Source organism: Oryx dammah, unplaced genomic scaffold (assembly GCF_014754425.2).
Source record: "Oryx dammah isolate SB20612 unplaced genomic scaffold, SCBI_Odam_1.1 HiC_scaffold_8, whole genome shotgun sequence".
Classification (NCBI taxonomy): domain Eukaryota; kingdom Metazoa; phylum Chordata; class Mammalia; order Artiodactyla; family Bovidae; genus Oryx; species Oryx dammah.
In genome coordinates this window covers 38,020,778-38,041,645 of record NW_024070192.1, presented here as the reverse complement: position 1 = coordinate 38,041,645, position 20,868 = coordinate 38,020,778, and the positions used below count along the sequence as shown (strand labels likewise).

The 20,868-nt window shown below is 43.1% G+C and overlaps 2 protein-coding genes across 2 annotated transcripts; one reads left to right on the top strand and one right to left on the bottom strand.

Moving 5' to 3' along the window:
* The first annotated feature begins 5,831 nt into the window (after window positions 1–5,831).
* LOC120866653 (olfactory receptor 1L6-like) lies at window positions 5,832–6,809 on the top strand. The gene has a single exon (XM_040244447.1). It carries the CDS (start codon window positions 5,832–5,834, stop codon window positions 6,807–6,809), a length of 978 nt encoding a protein of 325 aa, XP_040100381.1.
* Window positions 6,810–10,405: 3,596 nt separating this feature from the next.
* On the bottom strand, window positions 10,406–11,351 carry LOC120866186 (olfactory receptor-like protein DTMT). Its single transcript, XM_040243747.1, has one exon. It carries the CDS (start codon window positions 11,348–11,350, stop codon window positions 10,406–10,408), a length of 945 nt encoding a protein of 314 aa, XP_040099681.1. The 5' UTR covers window position 11,351.
* Window positions 11,352–20,868: the final 9,517 nt, after the last annotated feature.

The window sequence follows — 20,868 nt, the reverse complement described above, 5'->3', positions numbered from 1 at the left end:
GAGACTCACTGGGGGCTCCTCACTCACTCCAAGACTTTTCTGACTCTCTTAGAGCCCAACAGGGCCGGCACCCCACGGTCCCCAAGCAACGAATGAACAGTCAAATGAATGAGCAGTCAAGCTAAAGAGGCTCATCCCCTGAGATGCGGCTATCAGTCCCCAAGTGTTGAAAGGTACACCAGGTGGAGGAAGGGCAGGTGAGACAGAGATAAAGATAGAGACTGTCCTTGACAGAAATTGATGAGCCTGGGAATTAGTCTGGGCCCTCCAGATGCAGAGGGCTGCTTTGTCAGGCCAGTGAGAAAGACAAGACAGTCAAAGGGCTTTGGAACAAGCAGTAGGAATCATCTTGCCCCAGCACCAGCTGGTCAGGGCTGAGATCCTGGCATCTCTGACCTGGGCTGTGGGCTTAGAGAGCAGCATCCTTGAAGTCCATCAGGAGCAGCGCCACACATGTCCCATGATCTGCTTTCCTGGGGTGAATCTGCCTCACCTCCAGCCCCTCCTGCCTCCCTGGGCTTCCAGGTTAGATGGGACCTTTAGGGCTATTCCCTAGGGCTTGGGGAAGAGGTTCTGGGGTCCATGCTGGGACACTGAGCATCAGAGTCCTCAGCTCCACTTCACCACTCTCCTCACAATGGCATCAGAAGAAAGAACTCTTTTCTGAGCAGAGGAATCACAGTGAGTAGCAGGTTTAGGGGTGATGGACGCAGCTCCACATAGGTACCTCCAGAGAAAAGAGACTAGGGTCTCCTGGCTGTGTGGTTGCCAACAAGCCCTGCCCCTCTCAGGGCCCCCTCAGGAGGAGGCAGAGGAGCGATGGCATCCTTTAGGGACATGGGGCCAACACAGGTGTTACCACATGGAGGGGTGTCTTCCCAGTTCTGGGCTCTCAGACCCTCGCATCCCCTCTCTCCCATTCAGTCTCTCTAGCAGGACAGGAGAGAAGGCACCATGCTGGCTGAGAACAGAGGGTCCTCCTGGGGCCTGTGAGTGCAGAGGCCATAGCTCTCCGTGGAGTTGCCTGGTTAACTAGTTAGTGACCCCTCTGCTCCCAGGCTGCATGGCCTTAGGCTGTTGAGGTAGCTCTTCCTCTCCAGGGCATACCTGCCTTAACTCCCTGGCTGGAAGCCGAGCAGCATCTGGTATATGGTGTGAAGGGCAGAGCCCACTTGTGTTCACAGGTGAGCAGTCAGGCAGGAGATTTGCTGGCAGAAAGTGGAATAATCAAAGGCAGGCAGGCAAAGTGGGTAAACTGAATGCCTGAGTGACAGGGAAATGAGATATAGCCTCCAATGCATGGCAGATAGGATGGGAAAGTGCATGAAAACTTGGGTAGTCCAAACCCCAGATTCACATCCTGGCTTTGTTACCAAATTGCTGAATGAAGTCAGTGTTTTCTGGGTCCTGCTTCCTATTCGTCACATGAGTGTTGGGGGAGATGATATCTTAGAATCACTGCCAGTTGGCTGACACAAGGAAGGTGCACTCTTTTAAAATATATATATATTTATTTATTTAGCTGCCTTGGGTTTTAGTTGTAGCTCACAGAATCTTCATTGCATCATGCAGGGTGTTTCATTGTACATGGACTCTCTAGCTGTGGTGTGTGGACTCAGTATTTGTGGCAATAATGCTCCAGAGAGAACAGGCTTCAGTAGTTGCAGCAAGCAAGTTTAGTTTCCCCACAGCATGTGGGATCCTAGTTCCCCAACCAGGGATTGAACCCATGTCCCCTGCATTTGCAAGGCAGATTCCTAACCACTGGACCATCAGGGAAATCCCTGAGCTCTTTACGAATGTCTTAGCTCTCAATACTCACTGCCTGGTGTAGAGTAGATACAGCAGGTAAGACTGTCATGTAAATTATTAAAGAAGAATGAATGAGAAGTTGGTGGAAGAAAGCAAAGGAGGAGAGGAAGCCCTTGGAATAGAAAGGGTTCGTGTTGTTGTGCTTGGCTGTGTCCAACTCTTTGCAACCCTGTGGACTATAGCCCACCAGGCTCCTCTGTCCATGGGATTCTCCAGACAAGAATACTGGAGTGGGTTGCCATTTCCTCCTCTAGGGGATCTTTCCAACACAAGGATGGAACCTGCATCTCCTATAGCTCCTGAATTAGCAGGCAGATTCTTTACTCCTGAGCCACCTGGGAAGCCCTAGAAAGAGCTCATCTTGGGTTAAAACAGGAGTTGCAGAGAAAGCTATTTGGGACACCATCAAAAGCAGAATCTGGGTTGACCAGGAAGAGACCAGGGTCAAGGAATTAGATAGACACTCCCCAGACTGAGAGACCTAGGGCCCACTGACCACTCCCCACTCTGTTAAGGCAGATGGAGACCTGAGACAAGAGAAAGGAAGGAAGAAGCAGTTGGTTTTGTGTGCAGATTCCCGCATGGGTCTCAGTGTGCCCAGGAAGATCCATGGAGGTCTGGCCTTTGTTTCTCTGGCACTGGTGGGAGTTGGAGGAGGTATGTATCTGGGTCTGAGTCTTCAGGTGTATGTGGCATAGACACCTATGGAGGGGTCTGTGTGCATCTGTGTGTGTGTCCTACCTGTAAACACATGCATGTGAGTGTTCACATGTCCTAGTGGGGGTGAGTGTGTCTCTGGCATGTGTGTATGTCTGGATTTATCAGGCTCACACCCCCTTGTACTTCTGTGTCTTGGTGCATCTGAGTATTTCCTACAAAGGTGACCTTTTCCGTACAAGATTTAGGGCTGCAAGCTGCCTGGGAGCTAGCATTCCTGATCTTAGATCTTCACTATCTCTGCCTCTCTTGATGAACACTTGTCTGTCCTACTCAAATGCCACCTCCTCACTGTAGCCTTCCCTGGCTTCCGGGACAGTTCAAACAAGTTCTCTGAGGGCAGATATTTAGTTGTCTGTTCCTATAAGGCCTAGCAGACAACTAAACATCTGTCCTCAGAGAACTCATCATCTAGTGGGAAGAGAAGGATCACAGCAGCAAAAATCACTGTAATACCAGCAAATGAGGGCCGCGTTCCAAATGAGGGTTACAAGAGATGGAGGAGAGAGAAATTCATGTGGGCTGAAGAAGTCAAGAAAGGAAGTGGGAGCTGAGAGAGGGGCACTGGCACACACCAGCACATGTGAAATAGGCAGCTAATGGGAAGCTTCCCTACAGCACAGGGAGCTCAGCTTGGCGCTCTGTGATGGCCTGGAGGGGTGGGATGGGGGTGGTGGGAGGCAGGCCCAAGAGGGAGGAGATATATGTATATATATAGCTGATTCACATTGTTGTACAGCAGAAATTAAAACATAGTAAAGCAATTATACTTCAAAAAGAAATAAATGCATATATATATTAAAAAAAAAAAAGAAAGGAAGCAGGGCTTCCTGGAGGAGGTGAAGCTGGGGCTGGGTATTGGGATGGGGTAGGAAGAGCGCTGCAGGTAGGGAGCCATGTGCAGGAAAGGCACACGAGAAGGTGTAAGGAAGAGACAGCGATGAGGGCTCCCCTGGTGGCTCAGTGGTAAAGAGTCCGCCTGCCCGTGCAGGAGCCACAGGTTCGATCCCTAACTGGGGAAGATCCGACGTGCTGTGGGGCAACTAACCCCTGGGCCACAAGTATTGAGCCTGTGCTCCACAACCAGAGAAGCCACCACAATGAGAAGCCCGTGCACCGCCACAACCAGAGAAAAATCCATGCAGCTACAAAGACCCAGCACAGCCAAAAATAAATAATTTTTTTAAATGATGGAAGTGGCAAATAAATTTTGTAAAAAAAAAAAAAAGAGAGAGAGAGACAGTGAGAAGATCATCCTGGCTGGGGTTGGGAAAGGGAATAATGTGGAAGCAGCCAGAGCTGAGGTTGGAGAGGAATCCTGGGAGTCAGGCTGGAAGGCTTTGGGTGCCAGGCTGAGTGGTTCACACCATATCCAGTGGGCAATGGGGAGGCTTGGCAGGGCAGCAGAGCTGGGTGGAAACAGCATGCCCAGGAATTCCTGGGGCCCTTACAGGTCTGGCTTTCTCTCTCTTTCTCTCTCTCTAAGGCTGCTGTTCCAGCCCACAAGCTGAAGTCTCTGGGCAGAGATGGGTAATGGTGTATCTGTCCCTAAGATCAGGGACCTCTGGCCAGGAGGTGGACCAGCCCACAGACTCTGCAGACAGCCCTGAGACCTGGCACACTGCCCTCCAGGTGACAAACCCAGCACCCCTCTGCTGTCTTCTCACCATGGTTCTATTTTACTCCCAACTCCACTCTGCCTTCCAGGGAAGAAGCCACATGTTCACTCTCCCCCTTAGCTGAAATTCTCTTCCTATTCCCAAGTCTCTGTCTGATGATCTCCTACTCATTCTCCCAAACCCAGTTCAACTCTTCACTTTGGAATCTTCCTTGAATCAGCCAAGCAGAGGAAATCATTCCTACTTTGTTCATAGTCAGTGCTGCTTCTTACATTGTGCATGGCTGGAGGTCAAGGACAAAGACTGACCTGCCTTCATAGTCTGAGAGACCAACACAACACCTGACCCAAAGCAAGCACTTGATAAACTCACGTGAGGTGGACTGCTGAACTGTTTAGTGCCACACAGCCCAACTCCAGCTAGAGGAGTGTGTCCAAAAACACTGACAACGTAGAGGGTAACCAGAATGGAAAAAGACCTGGCCACGGAGTCCTGTAAGGAAGGATCTAGGGCACCATGGGGGTTTGGACTGGAGAAAAGAGGACTCAGTGGACTTCGAACAGATTTCTTCGAACGTGATATGAAAAGCTGCAGAGAAAGCAGATTTGGTGTGTGGCCCCCAGCGGCCAAAACTGGGGCCACTTGTGGAAGTTACAGGGAAGCTGGTTTCAGATGAGATTAAGAAAAACATACTTAAATAACTAAAGCCTCCACAAGCTGCCAAATAATATGTGGTGAATTCATGAAAGGCAAATATAGTAAGATGTCTTGTGAGAAAACTTCAATTGGTATTCAGATGGACTGGGTCTCAATTCTGTCCCTAACTACTGGTGTGACTAAGCAAATGATGAGGATGTCGTTGAAGATATAGATAGATAGATTGTTGTTGTTGTGTTGTTGTTTACTCACTAATTCATTGACACCACGGACTATATGTAGTCCACCAGGCCCCTCTGTCCAAGGGATTTCCCAGGCAAGAATACTAGAGTGGTTTGCCAATTTCCTTCTCCAAGGGATCTTCCTGACCCAGGGACAGAATCCACATCTTCTGCATTTGCAGGCAGGTTCTTTACCACTGAGCCATGAGGCCTGGATAGATAGATGTTAGATAGATAGATACTTGATAGACACATGATAGATGACAGTCTTTAATGCCTATTATGTGCTGGGCACTGTGCCACGTATTTTAGATTTATTATCCACCCTATCCTCACAACTGTGGAGAAGGAAATGGCAAGCCACTTCAGTATTCTTGCCTGGAAAATTCTTTGGACAGAGGAGCCTGGCAGGCTACAGTCCATGGGGCTGACAAAAAGTGGGACACGACTGAGTGATTAAGCACATCCTCACAACTGTAGGAGTAGCAACTAGTATTTTTCTCACTTAAAAGAGAAGAAACTGAGGCTCAGAGAGCCCTAAATGATGGAGCCAGGACTAAAAATCAGGTCAGATCTACTCCCAAGCTTGAGACACCCCAGTGCCCAGAACACCCTTCTGAGACTAAATTTCTTCATAAAACTAGTATTATCGGATGAGCAGTGCGGTCCCTACCCCATTTTAGCAAGCAGAAGTTTTAAAAAATGTTCATATTTTAAAACATGCAGAAATCTACCTAGAGGTTCCAGAATTTACGGTGGGCTGTCTCCTCTCTCCCCTCAGCGCCCCCACCGTGGCGGCCACTCCATGGCTCTGGCCAACCTCACCTCCAGCCCAGAGTTCCTCCTTCTCGGCCTGATGGACGGCACAGACATCCACCCGCTGTTGTTCCTCCTCTTCCTTGGCGTCTACCTGGTCAATGCCCTGGGCAACCTGAGCATGGTGGTGCTGGTGAGGTCCGACGCGGCCCTCCGCTCCCCCATGTATTACTTCTTGGGTCACCTGAGCCTCGTGGACGTCTGCTTCACCACCGTCACGGTCCCCAGGCTGCTGGCCGGCCTGCTCCACCCGGGCCAGGCCGTGTCCTTCCGGGGCTGCTTTGCCCAGATGTACTTCTTCGTGGCTCTGGGCATCACCGAGAGCTACCTGCTGGCGGCCATGTCCTACGACCGCGCGGCGGCCGTGTGCCGGCCCCTGCACTACGCGGCGGTCATGACCCCCGGGCGCTGCGCGGCGCTGGTGGGTGCGTCCTGGGCCGTGGCGCACCTGCACTCGCTGCTGCACACGCTGCTCATCTCCAAGCTCTCCTACCCGCGCGCCGCCCCCGTGCGCCACTTCTTCTGCGACATGACGGTGATGCTGAGCTTGGCCACCTCGGACACGTTGGCCGCAGAGACGGCCATCTTCTCCGAGGGCCTGGCCGTGGTGCTGACCCCGCTGCTCCTGGTGGCCCTGTCCTACGCGCGCATCCTCGTCGCGGTGCTGGGGGTGCGGTCGGCAGGGGGCCGGCGCCGCGCCTTCTCCACCTGCGGGGCCCACCTGGTGGTGGTGTCGCTTTTCTTCGGCTCCATCCTCTCCGTCTACTTCCGGCCGTCGTCTGCCTACTCCGCCCGCTACGACCGCCTGGCCAGCGTGGTCTATGCGGTGGTTACCCCGACCCTGAACCCTTTCATCTACAGCCTGCGCAATAAAGAAGTCAAGGGCGCCCTAAAAAGGGGGCTCCGGTGCAGGGCTGCACCCCCAAGAGGTGTGACGGCAGGTCTGGACTCACTGGCATCTCAATAATAATGATTACAGAAGAACGCCACTCTCCCCTCCCCCTCCTTTTTATAGCTTTCCAAAACCCAACAACTTTTAATCCTGCAATGTCTTATTTCTTGTTAAATTAAAAATTAGATCTGAAGCCAACAGGACAAGGTGTTTATTCAAGGGGATGGGGACACAGCAATAAGCCAAATTCGTTTCTGTATTGCTTGAATGTCTGAAACAGAGTCTACTTCTAAATTTTGGGGAAATGGAAGGGGGAACAAGCAGGGGAGGAGGAAATGAATCTTGTGGGGAGAGAGAGAGGGTGGAGAGTGTGACCAGCAGCAACCCCGTGGGTGGAGAAGAAATTAGAGAAACAGAGCAGGTCTAAGGCTTTTTAAGTGGTTTCTTAAAATGCCTTGCAATGTAGTCCACGTTCCTACAGACTCCTTCTCTAGAAACTTTGGGAAAGATCTAGTTATTTAATGATATAAATATTCTGAGGGGCTTCCCTTGTGGCTCGGCTGGTAAGAATCTGCCTGCAGTGTGGGAGACCTGGGTTCGATCCCTGGGTTGGGAAGATCCCTTGGAGAAGGGAAAGGCTACCCACTCCAGTATTCTGGCCTGAAGAATTCCATGGACTGTAAGTCCACGGGGTCACAAAGAGTCAGAGCGACTGAACAACAACAACAAATACTCTGAAGGCAAAATGCTCAGCATTGAGAATATTGTAAAGAAATGACCACTCTCGTTTAAATTTGGAAGGAGTTTCGTTTCAGTTCAGTTCAGTTCAGTCGCTCAGTCGTGTCTGACTCTTTGTGACCCCATGAATCGCAGCACGCCAGGCCTCCCTGTCCATCACTAATTCCCAGAGTTCACTCAGATTCATGTCCATCGAGTCAGTGATGCCATCCAGCCATCTCATCCTCTGTCGGCCCCTTCTTCTCCTGCCCCCAATCCCTCCCAGCATCAGAGTCTTTTCCAGTGAGTCAACTCTTCACATGATGTGGCCAAAGTACTGGAGTTTCAGCTTTAGCATCATTCCTTCCAAAGAAATCCCAGGGCTGATCTCCTTCAGAATGGACTGGTTGGATCTCCTTGCAGTCCAAGGGACTCTCAAGAGTCTTCTCCAACACCACAGTTCAAAAGCATCAGTTCTTCGGCGCTCAGCTTTCTTCACAGTCCAACTCTCACATCCATACATGACCAGTGGAAAAACCACAGCCTTGACTGGACGGATCTTTGTTGGCAATGTAATGTTTCTGCTTTTTAATATGCTGTCTAGGTTGGTCATAACTTTCTTTCCAAGGAGTAAGCATCTTTTAATTTCATGGCTGCAGTCACCATCTGCAGTGATTTTGGAGCCCCAAAAAATAAAGTCTGACACTGTTTCCACTGTTTCCCCATCTATTTCCCATGAAGTGATGGGACCGGATGCCATGATCTTCGTTTTCTGAATGTTGAGCTTTAAGCCAACTTTTTCGCTCTCCTCTTTCACTTTCATCAAGAGGCTTTACTTGAGAAGAATTCCTTGGAGATGATTTGACAGTTTCTATCCAATTAAAAATGTCCATATTCCTGTGACTGAGTATACCATTTCTGAAAATATGCCCAAAGAAACACAGCATAAGTCCACAAAAAGCATGTGAACCAGTAAATAAAATTGAAGCATTATTCAAAATAATAAAAAACTGAAAACAACCCAAATGTCCAAGAATAGATTATTTAAATAAATTATGGTAAATAACATCCATTTAACAAAACATTACATAGCTTCTAGAAGAGTTACATGTCCTTACGTGAAATGATGAATTCAGAATATACTTTAAGTGATAATGAGAAAATGGCAGCTACAATTTAGTCCTATTATTTATAATATATAAATATTGATAATATATAAATACAGAAAATAACTGGAAAAGTATGCCCCAGCTTTTAACTGCCATCATGGAGGGGGTAAAGAACAATGGAGGACCCACATATTCCACTTTATTACTTATTTCTTTGTTGTTTGGCTATTTCTTGGTGAGAATGTATTATTTCAAAATCAATAAAAACTTTTAAGAAGAAATGAAGTAAAAGTTGGCATTATTAGGAAGACTTTTTTAAAGGTGAGATCTTTTAAGACAAATTCTTTTCAAGAAACACATCAATGCATTCAAATCAAATCAATAGATATTTATTCTCTATATCTAGCAGATTCAAGGCACTGAGTTAGGCACCATAGAGAGTAGAGGGCACCTGTCTTCGAGATCAAGACACTTGTAATATACTTGATAAGAAAAGAAGTAAACAAAGAAAGCACCAGATAATTTCAGCCATAATATTCCAGAGGAAAATATCTACCTCAGAGTCATAAATAGACTTTAGTCTTTCAGCCTCTATTTGTGTTACCTTGGACAATAGGTAAGCCACCATTTTAATGTCTATAAATTAAAGAATTCATAACAGAACTCTGTGATTCAATCCATATAATTTTAATTCAAAAGGCGAATTCTCATCAAAAACATAGATACTACCTTGGACTTCCCTGACAGTCCAATGGTTAAGACTTCGCCTTCCAATGCAGGGAGTTCAATTCCTGGTCAGGGAGCTAACATCCCACATGACTCATGGCCAGAAAAAATAAATAAATAAATAAATAAATAAATAAAAGAAGCAACACTGAAACAAATTCAATAAAGACTCTAAATGTTTTTTAATTAAAATAAAATAAAAATATAGATAGTACCAAAAGAAGTAGGTCTTCCCAGGTGGCACTAGTGGTAAAGAACCCGCCTGCCAATGCAGGAGACTTGAGAGACTCAGGTTTGGTCCCTGGGTTGGGAAGATCCCCTGGAGAAGGGCATGGTTGCAAGATCCACTCCAGTATTTTTGCCCCAAGAATCCTTTGGACAGAGAAGCCTAGAGGGCTACAGTCCCTGGTGTTGCAAAGTGTAGGACACAACTGAAGTGACTTAGCACAGCACACATCAGAAGTAATTAACTTGCCATTAAGTGACAAATGATTGGTACAGTTAAAGGAAACAGAGATAATTTTAGAATGTGGTCATTAAATGGATGAATCAATCAACACCTGAAAATAAAATTTAAAACTGAATAGATTAGCAAGGGGAAAAATGATGCTCCTGGAGAATAAAGTTACAAGAGTAATACATAATAAATTGGAAGATATTTTTCATGGAGTAGACATGTTTGGCAGAAGCAAAGTACAGAAGTGTTTGAGAAATTTGGATTTGCTTCTTAGAGAATTAGGAACTACTATACTGGACAGAGGAGCCTGGTGGGCTACAGTCCACAGGCTTGCAAAGAGTTGGACACAGCTTAACAACTAAACAACAACAATACATTCCTTGAGTGCAATAAACACCAAAATACAGTGGTATTTATTCAAAATTGAATAGTAGTCATTGAGTGTCCACTACACATCGTGGTGCATCACAATCAAGATTCAGTGATAAACCCAAGAGACACAATGTAACCTGCCTCTAATGACATTTGGGGGAAACTCTTCTTGGGGGTGCTATGCAGGCTGCACCAGCAGCACTCAGCTTGGGTGCTACCTAGGCTGTTTAGAATACTACTCACTGTCAGTATTACACCTACTGTTTGAAAACATCCCTTAATCTTTAAAGTCACTGATTGAAAAAAAAGCTAATTGTCCATTTTGAAAAGACTCTTCTCAGGGCTCCCTTTATGTCTTGATTCCTCAGGCTGTAGATGAAGGGGTTCAGCATGGGGGTCACCACAGTGTACATCACAGCCATGACAGTCTCTTTAACAGTAGAGTTGTTAGATGAAGGGCAAAGATAGAGGCCAATGATTGTCCCATAGAAGAGAGACACCACGGAGAGGTGGGAGCCACAGGTGGAGAAAGCTTTGCGGATACCCCTGGCAGAGCGGACCTTGAGGATGGAGGACGCGATCTGTGCATAGGATGAAAATATCAACAGGAATGGAACAATAATGACAAGCCCTCCCAAGATAAAAATCACCATTTCATTTATCTGAGTGTCAGAGCAGGCCAACTTTAGCAGAGCTGACATATCACAGAAGAAGTGGGGGATCACGTTATCAGCACAGAAAGACAGCCGAGCCATGAGCAGCGTGTGCAACAAAGAAACACAGATGGTCAGCACCCAGGACAGCACCAGCAGGGAGAGACAGAGCCTGGGGCTCAGGATGGCGGTGTAGTGCAGGGGGAAGCAGATGGCCACGTAGCGGTCATAGGCCATGGCCACAAGGAGGAAGCTCTCCAGGTCTGCAAAAAGCAGGAAGAAGTACATTTGTGTCAGGCAGCCAGCATAAGAGATGGACGAGATGTGGCTCCGCATGTCCTGTAGCAATTTGGGCATTGTGACAGAGGAGAAACAGAGGTCAGAGAAAGACAGGTTACTGAGAAGCAAATACATGGGTGTGTGGAGGTGGGGGTCCAGGCAAATGAGGACGAGGATGAGAAGGTTCCCCAGGACGGTGGTAACGTACATGGCCAGGAAGAGAGTGTAGAACAGGTCTTGCTGATCAGGTCTAATGGGCAGGCCCAGGAGGAGGAATTCTGAGACGACTGTTTGGTTTCCCATTTTCCTGCTGCTTTTGTTTTACCTTTTGAAAATTAAGAAAAATCTGTATGAAAGTATAAGCCTATATATATATATATATATATATATAGCAGAACTTTCAAAAATATTTTCATTAAATGCCCATAAGTCATAGCAGTTGTTTACTACTTTATTTGAAATCTCCCAAGTATGTAAATAAATATTTATGTAAAGGAAACAACAAATGCATATGAAATTAGGGGTCAAATTCAATCAAATTCCAAAATTCTCTGTGAATGTTCCATAACAGAGCCGTGGATGGGGTCAGAGCAGCATGATCTGAAAGTAGACAAGAAGTAGTCTAAATCTGTATGCCTCTCACTTAGGGATACAAACAGTATAATATCAGCCAGAAAATTAGTCACCATCCTTACCACTCAGGAATGATGCTGACGGTGAGTAAGATGATGGTGCTTGTGGTAGTGATGACGATGGTGATAATGATGGTGATGATGACTGATGACAGTGGTAACAAGAGCATGAAAACATGTCTCAGTGCTTGCTCTTGCTAAACACTGGGATAAAAACATAATATGCACTGACTCATTTACTCTCCACAGCAACCATATTAGATAGGTACTGTGTGTGTGTGTGTGTTAGGAGCTCGGTCATGTCCAACTCTTTGCAACTCCATGGTAGCCCACCAGGCTACTCTGTCCATGTAATTCTCCAGGCAAGAATACTGTAGTGGTTGCCATTCCCTTCTCCAGGAAATCTTCCTGACCAGGGTTCAAACCTGGGTCTCCTGCATTGAAAGCAGATTCTTGACCATCTGAGCTACCAAGGAAGCCCATGAGATAGGTACTACTATCTTCATTTTTTAGATAGAAAATAAATAACTTGCCCAAGGTCACATACCTATTAAGCAACAGATCTGGGACTTAAATCCAATAGTCTAACTTCAGAGCTTAACTTTTAGCCAGGAGGGTTTCCAGAACTGGTTACACGTTGCAGATGAATATATATTATTGAGAAAAAGTCTTATAGAAGAGAGCACAGGAAGAATGAGTTCTGAGAGTAAATTATTCTGCAAGAGGGAGTGGGAAATGTGTGGGGTTTTGTTGTAGTTGCATTTTGGCAGTGCTGGGCAGCTTGTGGGATCTTAGTTCCCTGACCAGGAATCAAACCCTGGCCCTAGGCAGTGAAAGCATAGAGTCCTAACCACTGGACAGCCAGGGAATTCGGGAAATGTTTTTATTCATACATCTGAATATTAAAGAGACATACTTGCAGTCAACTTCAGAGTACCCATAAATACAACCACCTTTTCCTTTTGGTCAGAGAACAGAGCAGGAGGGGAAACAAAAGACTAACCTTGGTGGACACGAACAAAAGCAGCAGAACCAGAAAAAATGAGAGGCAAATCAACCAATTCAAGGAGGGGGTAATTAAATGATCCTTGAACTCTCTCAGGCTGCAACTATCTCAAAAATTGTGTCTGGAATAATTGTGAGACATTGATCTTTGAAAGATTTATTTCCTTGCATCTCACATTCACTTCCCCCCATTCAGGTAGGTAGTCAGGTCTGTATTCATTGCCTCAGGATAGAGGTGTGGGAGGAAAGCAGAAAGAGTCCACACCTTTTCCTGGCTTTTATTTCCAAAAGCCTGAGCCCCAGAATGAGAACGGAATTTTCTGGTAAAGAAAAAATGATTTGGCCAGAATCAGGAGATGAAGTAAAGTTTTGTCCCAGCAAACCAGAAAGAGATTGCCTTGAGTTTGGGACAGAGGAAGAATGGGAGGCTGCTCAGTGGACCCAAAGAACAGGGTACATCCCGTAGCCCAGATAGTGTGGATTTCCTCTCATTATCCCGAGTTAAAGATATTAATATCAGGGCAGTTTGATGGAGGGTGAGGAAGACTGGCTTCACAGAAAGGGGCTACCAAGACGGTCTCTTTCTGTTTAGCTCACCCACAAGCAAAATATTCCGGAGCCCAGAGGAGTCAGATTCCATCATTTAATGACCCAGGTGGCTCAGTGGTAAAGAATCCTCCTGCCAAGCAAGAGATGAAGGTTTGATCCCTGGGTCAGGAAGATCCCCTGGAGAAGGAAATGGCAACCCACGCCAGTATTCTTGCCTGGTAAATCCCATGGACAGAGGAGCCTACAGTTCATGGGGTCACAAAAGAGTCAGACACAACTTAGAGACTAAACAGCGAAAAACATCAGCAGTCGATCTTGGCAAATTGCTGAACTTTTCCAACCTTATGCTCCACCATCGGTGAGTCTTATACACCTTCAAGAATTGTGGGTTTAGAGTGATGGTTGTATGCAAAGTATAACATACTCTCCAAATATATAGCTTATTAGTTCCCAATAACAGCTTTGGTGATTCTCAACTACATTTGGAGATGGGAATCACTATTGAGGATGGAAAACAATGAGAATGATGACTTCTGAATCATCCAGCAGGAGCTATACTATAGAATTAGGGTGTCCTGTTACCTGTTAAAGGAGATTTTAGAATCACTTCCAGCTTATCCAGCTTGTCTGAGTGTGGCTCCAGAGCCTGCTTCCTGTCTGCTACTTCTGTGTCGTACATTTCCAGCCAGAGTCTCTGCCACTGTCTTCTGAGTCCTCTCTCCTATGATGCCCTGACCCCTGGGATCCCTGGGTCCCAAAGAAACTCATTAATAACAAACCTAGTACTTGATCCTCCTTACTGAGCCATAGTTCTAAGCCACATTGCTGAGTAAGTCATGTCTAGGGACAGAATTTTGCGTTCACCCCAAGTCTGAGCTTCTCAAGGAAGCATTCCTTGATCATCACAGTTCACAATATCTACCTTCTCTATCTTCTGGGCTCCTACAACAGGTATCAGAGTCAAGTACTGTAGCATTTCATCACCATTATTTTATGTCATCCAAAGATTGCTTCCAAATATACCAGTCTTCTCTCCTCCAGTGGACTTTAAGCTCCATGAGTGCAAGTCATGTGTAGACAGATTCACCCAAGAAATAATCTATTAAATCATTAATGCATTCCTTCAAGAAATATTTTCTGGGTAACTGCCATCCACCAAACACTGAGCCATGTGATACAGGGAAAACAGTGGTCAAGGAAGACATAGTCCCTGCCCTCTGGAAGCTTTTTGTCTAGCTGGCAGACATCACAACAAAACAAGCCACTATTGAGTGTTACAAATGTTATCATGGGGGGATACAGGATGTGATAAGGGTATATAGCAAGGCGCCTAACCTTAACCAGTGGGTCAGAGAAGACATTTTTTAAAAATGAAGTTTAAGTGGTAGCTGAGGAGTCTTCCAGGAAAAGGAGATGAAAGTATCCAGAGAGAGAAAATGGTAAATGGAAAAACCCAGGGGTGAGAGAACCTGGAGCTTCTGACAAAGTAAGTTTCATTGTGGCTGAAATACAGTGCGTGGGTTTGAAGGAGAGCAGAGGATGGGGGTCACCGGGAGAGGATAAATGTGAGTGATATAATTTGGAAATTCCTCAAAAAGTCATATATAGAATTACTGAATGATCCAGACATTCCATTCCTGGGTATATACCTGAAAAATATTGAAATACAAATATATGTATATGAATGGTCATACTGGCACTATTCACAATAGCCCCCAAGTGGAAACAAGCATTCATTGTTAGCTAGGTAAATAAATGTGGTGTATCCATACAATGGGATATTATTCAGCAATAAAAAATAAATGAAGTACTGATAAACACTACAAGATGGATGAACCTTGGAAACATTATGCCAGTCACAAAAGTCACATTGTATAATTCTATTCACGTGAAATATCAGAATAGGCAAATCCATAGAGAAATAAAGGAGACTGGCAATTGCTAAGGGAAAATGGGTAGTGATTGTTAGTGGGCATGGGATTTCTTTGGGGGTAATAAAAATTTCTAAAATTGTGGTGATAGTTGCACAACTCTGAATATACAAAAAATATTTAATTTTATACTTTAAATGAGTGGATGTTATGGTATTTAAGTGGGCTTGCCCAGTGGCTCAGCGGTAAAGTGTCTGCCTGCAGGACAGGAGACATGGATTTGATCTCTGGGTTGGGAAGATGCTCTGGAGAAGGGAATGGAAACCCTCTGCAGTATTCTTGCCTGAGAAATTCCATGGACAAAGGAGCCTGAGGGTCCTTTCATGGGGTCACAAAAGAGTTGGACATGACTTTGGGACTAAAACAAAAAATGGTGTATAATTAATACAATTAATTATGTTAACAAATCTCAAAGAACAAGCCTTTATCATTGGGGGAATTTGTATACAGATTATATATTAAATATATATGTATTAATGTTAAATTTCTTAGATGTGATCATAGTATTACAGTCATATATGAGACTGTTCTTGTTTCTAGGAGCTCCTGAATGCTGAATTCTGTGGTTAAATGTCTTGATGCTTGAAAATTATTTCAAGCACCATAATATATGAAAAATGAGAAAGGAAAGAAGAAAGAAATAGAGAATAATCAATACAGGGAGGAAAGGAAGAGAGATTGGCATGTGATATAAATATAAACAAATGACATTGTGTTTCATGTTTTAAATCCATGAGTTCAACAATATATCCTGCTTCTGTCATGATAATATTTATAGAACCACAATATTGCAAATTGGTTTTTTCATAATTTGTAGAAAATAAAAGTCACCATTTCTGCCTACATTGTATGCGTTTCAATTCTGTTGCCACCAAAAAAAAAAAAGATTGATCTTACTAAAGTAGAGGAGGCGAAAAGGAACAACAATAATGCTCCGAGATGCAATAGTAAAAGACTCTTGAAATGAAGAAAGAGGCAGACTTACAAATCAAAAGGGACTTGTGTTATGAAAAAAATCTGTAGCAAAAGTCACCTAATACAAAAACAATCTGATGAAATTTAAGTTTAGAGAAATAATCCCGTGAGCTTCAACGAGGAAGAAGATGGTCATATGAAGGGTGGAGAGAAAAGGCGTAGTCAGCCTTACCCCAGATTTCTTGAGGTAAGAAATTTTGAAAAATGGGAAAACAATGTCCCCCAAATCCTATACCTAACCAATTTGTCCTTCAGATATAAGCATACATACAAAAGGAAAATCTGAAATACGTGAAAATTCAATAAAATAGCATTCATGGACCATTTTTAAACTTCTAAAATAACTAGAGTATGTAATCCAACCAATCAAGGAATTAATTAAAATAAACAGCTCAAAAATTAAAGAGCCATAATATTGAAATAGTATTATGGGAAGAATTCTGTTTAACTTTACTGCCAATAAAATAAGAAAAGTATGTTATGATAACAAATGCAAACAGCATGGTTTATCTTTTAACAGCAAGTTGAATTTAAGGCAAATGACATTAAACAGACCAAAATGCATTGCTATAATAAAGAAGATAAAAAGTTCCATTTGGAATCAGTTCAGGTTAGAAGAGATGCTATAGATAGGAGAATAAATTACGGAAAAATGAGGTAAGAGATAAAATGATGTGAATATGTGAGTAGACAGATAAGTAAAAGGTACCTAGATCAACAGAAGAGAAGAGAGTCCAGAAATAGATTTACCCATATGAAGTCAACTGACTTCATACACAGGTGACCTGGTAATTCAGTGGGGAAAGGGACAGTGTTCTCCAACAATTCAAAAACTGGGTACAATGAAAATGTCCATCAAAAGGTGAATGAATGAATGAACTGTGCCATATTTAAACAATGGAATACTATTCCATAATAAAAAGAAACTACCAAGGCATGGAATTATATAGCTAAATCTACAAAACATTGTGTAGTGCTAAATATACCAGATACAAAAGAGTACATATAAATGATTCCATTTGTATGAACTTCAAAATCAGGCAAGCCTAATCTATAACTATAGAGATCAAATAAATAGAAATCAGATTGGTGGTCAGGGATGGGATTTTGATTTCAAAGGGTCACAGCAAATTTTGAAGTAGTGGAATTACTACAGCTTTGGATTGGGATAGAGGCTATATGAATGCTTATAATTTTCAAAGTTCATTGAGCTGTACATTTTACATGGGTATATTGTCTTGTATGTAAACTATACATCAAGAAAATTGGAATATACGTATGTGTGTGCTCTTATTCCTGTATCCTTGTTCTTATCATAGAAGGTTAATCATTTATAAATTTGTCAATTATCAGTTCAGTTCAGTGGCTCAGTCGTATCAGACTCTGTGATCCCATGGACTGCAGCACGCCAGACTTCCCTGTCCATCACCAACTCCTGGAGTTTACTCAGACTCATGTCCATTGAGTCGGTGATGCCATCCAACCATCTCATCCTGTCACCCCTTTCTCCTCCTGCCTTCAATCTTTCCCAGCATTGGGGTCTTTTCAAATGAGTCTGTTCTTCCCATCAGGTGGCCAAAGTATTGGAGTTTCAGCTTCATCATTAGTCCTTCCAGTGAATATTCAGGACTGATTTCCTTTAGGTTGGATCTCCTTGCTATCGAAAGGACTCTCAAGAATCTTCTCCAATACCACAGTTCAAAAGCATCAATTTTTCAGTGCTCAGCTTTCTTTATAGTCCAGCTCTCACATCCATACATGACTACCAGAAAAACCATAGCTTTGACTAGATGGACCTTTGTTGGCAAAGTAATGTCCCTGCTTTTTTAATATGCTGTCTAGGTTGATTATAGCTTTTCTTCCAAGAAGCAAGCATCTTTTAATTTCATGGCTGCAGTCACCATCTGCAGAGATTTTGGAGTCCCCCAAAATAAAATCAGACACTGTTTCCACTGTTTCCTCATCCATTTGCCAAGAAGTGATGGGACCAGATGCCATGATCTTAGTTTTCTGAATGTTAAGTTTTAACCAACTTTTTCACTCTCTTCTTTCACTTTCATCAAGAGGCTCTTCAGTTCTTCTTCACTTTCTGCCATTAAATGTGGTGTCATCTGCATATCTGAGGTTATTGGTATTTCTCCCAGCAATCTTGATTCCAGTTTGTGCTTCATCCAGTCCAGCTTCTCATGATGTACTCTGCATATAAGTTAAATAAGCATGGTGACAATATATAACCTTGATGTGCTCCTTTCCCGATTGGGAACCAGTCTGTTGTTCCATGCCCAGTTCTAACTGTTGCTTCTTGACCTGCATCCAGGTTTCTCAGGAGGCAGGTCTGGTGGTCTGGTATTCCCATCTCTCAGAATTTTCCACAGTTTGTTGTGATCCACACAGTCAAAGACTGGCATAGTCAATAAAGCAGAAGTAGATGTTTTTCTGGAACTCTCTTGCTTTTTCAATGATCCAGTATATGTTGGCAATTTGATCTCTGGTTCCTCTGCCTTTTCTAAAACCATCTTGAACATCTGGAAGTTCACAGTTCATGTATTGCTGAAGCCTGGCTTGGAGAATTTTGAGCATTACTTTACTAGCGTGTGAGATGAGGGCAATTGTGCAGTAGTTTGAGCATTCTTTGGCAATGCCTTTCTTTGGGATTGGAATGAAAACTGACCTTTTCCAGTCCTGTGACCACTGCTGAGTTTTCCAAATTTTCCTAAATTGTCAATTATGTGGTCATTCAATTACCACCTCATGTTTTTTCCATTTGCTTTTCCCTGGTTAACATTGACTTGAGCATCTTTTCATATTGTTTATTCTTGATGAATTCTCTCTTAATGTTCTTTATAAATTTTTTCTGTTCAGCTGTCATTTTACTCTAATGTATTTGCAGGAGCTCTCTGGATATTCTAAATTTTAATCTTGTGTCTGATAGACATGTTATAGTCTGTCATTTCTCTTTCTTATTTTTTCTTACGATTTTCATGTTTATGCAGTGAAATATGTCAAACTTCTCTATATCTAAATAAGTTTGTCAAAAAATAAGTTTCCAAAAAATAATTCCATGAGAATTTGATTTGATTGCATTGAATGTATCTGAGGAAAACCAATGTTAAAATTTGAGATTTCAAAGCTTGTCAAAATGAACTTGTCAACTGGATTGATTTTACTATACAAAATTGACTCTTCAAATGTAAATCAAAACTACAATAAGGTATCATCTCACTGCAGTTAGAATGGCCATCATCAAAAAGTCTATAAATAATAAATGCTGGAGAGGGTGTGGAGAAACAGGCGCCCCTCCTACACTCTTGGTGGGAATGTAAATTGGTGCAGCACTATGGAAAACAGTATGGAGTTTCCTTAAAAGACTGAAAATAGAGTTACCATATAACCCTGCAGTCCCACTCATGGGCATATACTTAGAAAAAATGAAAACTATAATTTTAAAAGATACATACTCCACAATGCTCACAGCAGCACTATTTACAATAGCCAAGACATGGAAATAACCTAAATGTCCATCAGCAGATGGATAGATAAGAAGATGTGATACAAACACACACACACACACACACAAACAATAGACTATTACTTGGCCATGAAAAGGAATGAAATACATGGATGAACCTAGAGATTATCATTCTAAGTGAAATAAGTCAGAGAGAGAAAGACAAATATCATATGATATCACTTACATGTAGAATCTAAAAATATGATAAAAATGAACTTATTTATAAAACAGAAACAGACTCGTAAACACAGAAAACAAACTGATGGTTACCAAAGGGGTCAGAAGGAGAGGGGTGTCTTAGGAATTTGGAATTAACAGATATGATGACCCCAGATGGGTTGGAACCAGATGGTTGATGATATTGACTCTTGGTTACCTCATCACCAACAAATCAGAAAACTGTCCATGAGAGATCATGGACCCCATAACCCTGTCCCAGCAAGTAATCCCTTCTTCTTTTCCCAGTATAATCTCTGAGCAAGATTTGGCAAGTTGGAGTTGGTTCTTTGGGACATGATTTCACATTCTTCTCAGGATTGCCAACTTCCTCAATAAAGGAAGCTTTCCTTTTACCCAACACTTGTCTCTCAGCATTGGATTCTTGAGCAATGAGGAGCTGAACTTGAGTTTGGTAACAAGGTCAAAAAAAATAAGGTAGATACAAAAATAAATCAGAGGGAGAAAAAAAGCTAAGATATAAAATGATGTAAAAAATGTGCCTGGAAAAGTGAATAGGACACATTTAGGGGAGGCTGGGAGGTTGTGAAGTATGGATCTTATTTAGGACTGATCTAAGAGTATAATTATTTTAAAATAATACCAGAATCAAAACAAAGTTATAACTTAAAAATAAAACTCCTGCATTAAATTAGCATAAGCATGCAAAGTGTGAAGATCATTAAAAAAGCTGATCTTAAAATGTGCTTTTAGAGGGTCCCATAGGGAAGAAAAAGAGGAAGACCTTGCTACAAGATCATCAAGACCTCCTTCCCTAGTTCAATTATACATCTACACTTTACCTATAGAATGATTATGTTCTATGTATTTTAACAAAAGTTTACATGGTGACAAAACTTTTTGAAATAATATTTCAATATTAATATATCTACTAGATAAAATTGTATAGAAATACCAACCTTACCATCAAAGAGAGAAGTGAATTTTCTTTCTACAAAAGACTCTTCTGAGAGCTCCCTTCATGTCTCTGTTCCTCAGGCT